This window comes from Lethenteron reissneri, chromosome 39 (assembly GCF_015708825.2).
Source record: "Lethenteron reissneri isolate LAM-NWPU_2019-01 chromosome 39, ASM1570882v1, whole genome shotgun sequence".
In the NCBI taxonomy this organism is placed as follows: Eukaryota; Metazoa; Chordata; class Hyperoartia; order Petromyzontiformes; family Petromyzontidae; genus Lethenteron; species Lethenteron reissneri.
In genome coordinates, this window is record NC_083817.1 from 3261507 (window position 1) to 3267884 (window position 6378).

Here is a 6378-nt window from a genome sequence, read left to right on the forward strand (position 1 = left end):
AAGATGATGAAGAGACGTTGCAGCTCCTAATGCAAGATGATGAAGAGACGTTGTAGCTCCTATGCAAGATGATGAAGAGACGTTGTAGCTCCTATGCAAGATGATGAAGAGACGTTGCAGCTCCTATGCATTTCACGGTGAGTGCCGCTGCACTTACGAACCGGTCAACACCAGCCGTGACGATTATCCCAACCGGTTCTGGGCCTCCCCTAGTTCGACTCAGCCTCAAATTAGTTACCCGGTGCGGTGTGTAAACATCGCCACTGGGGAGACAAAGGCGGCCGGGCGTGGTGCTGGCCAATCACACCCCTCGTGTGCCACTGTGCCGGCCTCGCTAACACCACTTGCCCCAACAGTGTCAAGGCTCTTCGGGTTGATGTTTGTCTTTTCTGGGTGGATGTTTACATTGCACATCGCTCGAGGCCTTCATCCAGCAGTGGAGTGACTCGGTGTCTATGGGCGGCACTGCAATTTGGCGGTAAACGCGCGGACGGCCGGTCACCCCGTGACCTGGAAGCGCAAAACCCCGACAATTACCACCGAATGGCGCCAAAAATGTTTAATATTTCGCGTGTTTAATTTAAAAAACAAAGGGCGAGGACGGCCGGACATCTCGTTTGACGGTCAACTAACTATGTTGCTCTTCATTGACTTCCCCTCCCATTATTTTAATGATTACAGATTTTTTTAAAAAGCAACACAACTTTCTTTAAATGACTGTTTCAGAGAGACGGCCCACTTTATAATACGTAGAGCGCATGCGCGGACCTTTAAATTTCCGCGCGCCCCATTGGCCGAGGGCGCCTCGGTGAGCACCGCCCTTCGAGGCGTTGACCAATCGCGTGCAGCCATGGCGAGCGGCGCCGCGCATGTGCGCTACCAAATGCGAGCGCGCGACCCGGAAGTTCTGCAAAAAGGCGGGAGAATTTTAAGCGGGAAAAAAAACTCAACCAGCAAAGCAGCAGCGGCCGCAGCCGCCGTTCCGTTTCGTAGCAGCAGTAAGTACTGACAATTGCAGCAGTATTGCAATCGTCACTGTAGCAACAGTATCATCGGCAGCAATAGTATCTGGAGTAGTATCGGCAGTAATAATACAGTTAGTGTGTGTGTGGTACCATCTGCGGAAGAACTGCAGCACCGTACCATCAACGACAGTTGTGGCAGCAGGGCTGTAGCAGCAGCAGTACTCTAATATCAACAGCAGCAGAAGAATCTGCAACAATACCCATGTCGGACAGCCTCGTGTTTCGGACGCCCACCAAGGGGGCGGCCGTGTCCGTCATCCGGCCCGTGCCCCGGCCGCCCGAGGGTACCCCGACGAGCCCGGGTCTGGGCGACTGCATGGTCTACCCGTGGAAGTGGGGAGAGAGCGCCGGGCGCGCCGAGCTGAGCCCCGGGCCACGGCGAGCAGCGTCCCCGAACTTCGCGTCCAGCCCCGACACCCCCTGCAAGGTCCGTGTACAACCCACCCCGCGCGTACGCATCTCTCACTCTCTTTTTTGTTGTCTCCATTTGTTACGTCCGTCAAGCATTACGAGCGCATTTTTTGTTGTTGTGATTATAATGATCGTTGTCGTGAACATACGCGCACACTACCAGTTCAGTGTCGTGTTGGATGTTTTAATTCGTTAAAAGTGAATTTCTAGCGAGCGCAGTGGTGAATGAAAGGGGGCCATGTGCGCCGCGTCCGCGTGGTCGTTAAAATAATAAAAATAAAAAAAGCGGGAAAAGTGCAGCTCGGGCGCTTTCACTTCGCGTTTTAAACAACAACCGCGCCCTAACGCTTTAAAGATATGTATCTGCGTTCCCATCACGCTCCTTGGTTATGTGAAGGAACCGATATATATTTTTTACGATAGACACTACAAAGAAAATAACAAAAAAAAGTTGGCAGCTGGGCACTGCACCGCCTTCCTGCTGCTTCTTGAACCCGGGTTCTCCCGCTACACGCGGAGCCCGTGAATATCGCTCGCAAGGAGCCACCGAGCCTGTCCACGGCTTTCCGATCATCCCAAGCAGCTGCGTCCAGTGGCCGAGGATCGCCTGCGAGGATGTGAATCGCGCACGAGTCACGGCCGTGTTTAGAAACGAAACGGACTGCTGAAGGATTGAGGATGAAACGTTGCCCGCAGCAGTCGATGAGCGCGCCACTTGGCGGGAGCGTGTGCGGTGGTGTCCGTGTCCAATGAATGAAAGGTGGCGGCAGTGTGGACAAAGAGCCCCGTTTGTGTTGTCTGGGTGGTGGTCGGGGGTGGTGTCTAATTGGCACTGTGTGTAGAAGGCTGTTAAGAGAGTGGCGAACACTGCTGCACACATACAGCCATCGCGGCAGGAGTTTTACTTGCCTGTCCGAAATGATTGATTCATTCATTCACCAATACGATTATACACGAATGTCCAACACGCCAAATTTTTCATTAACAATTCCACTCGGTTAACTCTGCGGCTATCCACACAATTGTTTACGTGCACATCCTTCTCGTTTACCTACCCATTCAGTCACCGACCCAAGTACTGTACTCTCACTTGTTTGTCTCACCCGATACACTCGTTCTCTGATCCATTCAAACACCCAATCGCTCTCAAAGATTCACTCACCCAATCCATTGCTTCGTGAATACACCGAGTCCCCCATAAACAGATTCAATTAGCCATCCAATCACTCAATCGCCCATGCAAATATCAACACACGGGTTCACTCGCCCATCATCAACTCGTTCAATCACTAAATGACCCCCCCCCGCCTGTGTTCCACTCTGTGCTAAACACAGGACAGCGGCAAGCGTGGGCGACCCAGGGCCGAGGTGATCCGGGAACTCATCAACGCCGGCACCCTCTCCCCGAGCCACATCCGCTGCCGTGTGTGCAGCCGCGTGTTCCCGCGGGAGAAGTCGCTCCAGGCCCACCTCCGCACCCACACCGGTCAGCCCACTTCCCCACCATCTGTCCCCGTGCAAGCCCTCTAGGCGTTTGAAGTTTAGGTTTCTCGTTTCCTCCCCCCCCCCTCTCATGCCCTCGCCGCGTGTGACATTGTATTGCAATGACAGCCGAGCCCGTTAAAGCGTGTGCTGCAGCTGAGCCAGGCAACTCTTATTCAATAACTCGAGCTCAAATGCATGCTCTTGAGTTACTTTTTTTCCCCCCCTCTTGCTTTAAACCGAATAAACGGTTCATGGGCGGTTGGGTCACATGACGGACAGTGGTGCAGTCATGGCAGGAACACGTAATTACCATTGGCCGGGGTGGCTTACCCGAAGTGGCTTTTTTTCATTGGTCGTTTTTTTTCCACAGGGTACTAAGCAGCACTTTATTTTCAAAGATGTAAAAAATGTAGCGTGTAATGGATACTCTAACTTTTTGTATATAATTCTGTTTTTTTGGAAATACATTATTCGTGATTCATAAAATGAACGGACTTTGATTTAACTAAAACTGCGTTGGATGACAGCTTGTCTTGGGAGTCTCATAGTGTCTAAGGTTGTAGCGAAATTAACATGGCATTTCCAGCACAATGTAAAACACTACTTAGAACTAAAGAATAATTTTGGGTGAAAGCACATGAAGTTTTTCTTGAGCGAGCAAGGCTAAATAAATGTTCCTTCCCCTTCTTGTCTGCGAGCAGGCGAGCGCCCATACCGGTGCGAATTCCCGAACTGCGGCCGAGCATTTGCACAGAGCGGCCAACTCAAGACGCACCAGCGTCTGCACACAGGCGAGAAGCCGTTCATCTGCTCAGAGCCAGGTAATAGCGCACTGTGTCTTTAACTTGACAATACCACAGAACCGTTGCATGCTTTGGGTGAGCCTTGTTGGTAAGGAGGGAAGAAGTACTTGTGTTGTTGTTTTAAATGCCGTGTATTTTGTGTGTGTGTGTGCGTACACATCCGACGTGTACACTCAGGCTGCGAGAGCAGATTCACTCACGCGAACAGACACTGCGCCGCCCACCCGTACGCTCGCTTGAGACGCGAGGAGGGCGACCCGGCCTGCTCCGGAATGGAGGAAAAGTCGTCGCACAGCCGGCGAGACAACCAGGAAAACTTGGACGAGCACAATTGGGCGGACAAGTGAGACGATTTTTCCTTGCTACTAACCGCTGCCAGTCACCGTAGTTTTTTGGAAAGAGTGATGTCATGATGGTGAGAGGTCCACTGGCACCTCGCACGTTGATTTTGGTAAAGCTCCATGAGCGACCGTTGCTGCCGTTTTAGGAACATGAATTTCAGCCTCGTGTCATTTGGCCACGACACAATTTAATTCGATACTGCACCACGCACGTTTTTACCGACACTGGTAGCATTTTAAGCCAGCCCTCTATAAAGTTCGGCAAAGTGTACAGCACCAGTACACATGGGATATGTTTAAAAACCTTTTTTTGTACGTTTTGTTGACTACAGTTCCAATTGCTGGAAACCCAAGGAGAGTGGAACAGCCCTGCTTCTGAAGGAGAGAGGAAACGACTGGGATCTTGGAGTCAGCCCCGCTCGCGACCTGAACCCCACTCGCGACCTGAACCCCACTTGCGACCTGAACCCCGATGACGTGACCCAGAGGCACTGGCAGGGGGCGGAGCAGCAACTGCCGCTCTCTCCGCCTTTGTCACCCGCCGAGCAGTGGCATGGCGTCTCAGCTCTTGCCCAGCTGGCAGAGCTGGCCGCAGAAATGCCCTCCCTGTAATTAGACGTACGTTATTTACCTCCCACCCCACCCACCCACGTCCATTTCCTGCGAGCTTCCAGCTCACATTTGCATTCATTCACAGCAATGTGAGACACCTTACTGGTTTTTGGGTAACGGGAGAAGAAAAGCCAATTGAAAGTGCCAAGCGCAAGTGGCTGAGTCACAATTGTTCGTCATGGCGCACAGCACTCAAATTGTTTCTGAATGTTTGACGTTAACATCAGTGGCCCTGTTCGTTCCTTTGGATGTTATATTAGCCTATAATGGATAACGCTGCAGTCTGCTATGCTAGACAAGTGTGCCGTATGTATTTATGTTAAGAACATGGCGAGACGACAATTTAACGTAAAGCGAGTCCACGCAACGCCAGTGGCGATATCCTTGGAGCTTCAATTCTTGGAACGCTCGCTCTGACGACGAGAACGTAGTTGCTACGACAGTCGAATTTGCAGGAGTAGTACGAGTCTTTGGGCATCCCAAAGATGAGCAGGAAGAGTTATGGGCCCATCTTCCTGAAAATAGGGGAAGCCGTCTTGAAATCCTCGCACGGCCTGACGACCCCTGTTGACGCTCTCAGCAGTCTCCACCTCTTCAGTCTCTTATTGGCTTCTGCTCCTCATAGCGCGGCTGTGACAATAACAAGCACGCTACTATTGGCACTAATAGTTTACCATAACAAAAAAATATTTGTACAGAGCCCTATAACACCCATCGACATTCCTCTCCCGCAATGGTAATAATTATGATAAATCCCATTTCACCAAGGCACCCAATCCCAAATTTACTTACAACTCCTACAAACCGATGCAGCAGCCATCGTTTAACTCGAAAACAAGTCACGCCTTGTGGGAAATGCTTCGTTTTATCCACAGGCTTTTATTAGAAAGAAGTGTAAATCCTAAGTTTCCAAATCTAAACCAAAACCTTTTGCACTTTTGTTCTTTGGAGGCCTTCTTGGGTTTTGGCCCTGTACATAGAGGGTGGGAGGGGGTAAATCTGCTTGTCTGTTTGATACGCATTGTAAATTTAGACCTTTTGCCAATGTTTGTATATTCTGCTTCGGGCTTCTGGCTATCAGTGACACTAATTGCATTCATTCTCTCTGTTGGTTTGCATACAGATAACTACATTTTAAAAAGTACAATAGTATGTTTAAAGTAATTGCGTTTTCATTAACAAGACCGACCAGTTACATAGTGCACTTTGACGTTTATTCACACCCTTCCGCGTGCGTTGATATTCGACTGATAAGGTTAAGCGCTTGTGTATTCTAACTTAACTGTAGAGAAAGGAATAGTGATTGTATTCTTAACGTATAGAGCCAACTTAAAGCACTGCCCTGCACAGACGTTGCAGTCACGAGGCTTTACAGCTTCTGGAGTTGAAGTGTGATTTTTAAAAAAATAATCTGTTTTACAGAAGGGGAGTTTATAGCAGGGCGTTTTGATATAAATGAGCCTGCCATTGCAGGCTGGGAGTGTGAACACGGAGGTAATTGTGGATATGATTGATTCGTTAAGACGTTTAGGCTCTGGCAGCAGAATTGTTTTGAAGGCATGGGTCTGATCATTGCCACAAAGAGGTGTTTTAAAACATCATTGGCATCACCAGCCAGAAAGCCCTCCTGAATGTGTCATTGTATGAATGTATAGTTTTTATCTTAAATAAAAAAAATATATACAAGTACTTAAACACTGC

At 49.6% G+C, this 6378-nt stretch overlaps 1 protein-coding gene across 1 annotated transcript; it reads left to right on the forward strand.

Annotated features, from left to right (window-relative positions):
- Nucleotides 1-733: 733 nt before the first annotated feature.
- LOC133351918 (zinc finger protein 367-like) lies at nucleotides 734-6372 on the forward strand. Its single transcript, XM_061567520.1, has 5 exons — nucleotides 734-1452; nucleotides 2772-2922; nucleotides 3623-3742; nucleotides 3902-4067; nucleotides 4398-6372. Exons 1-5 carry the CDS (start codon nucleotides 1228-1230, stop codon nucleotides 4675-4677), a joined length of 942 nt encoding a protein of 313 aa, XP_061423504.1. The 5' UTR covers nucleotides 734-1227; the 3' UTR covers nucleotides 4678-6372.
- Nucleotides 6373-6378: the final 6 nt, after the last annotated feature.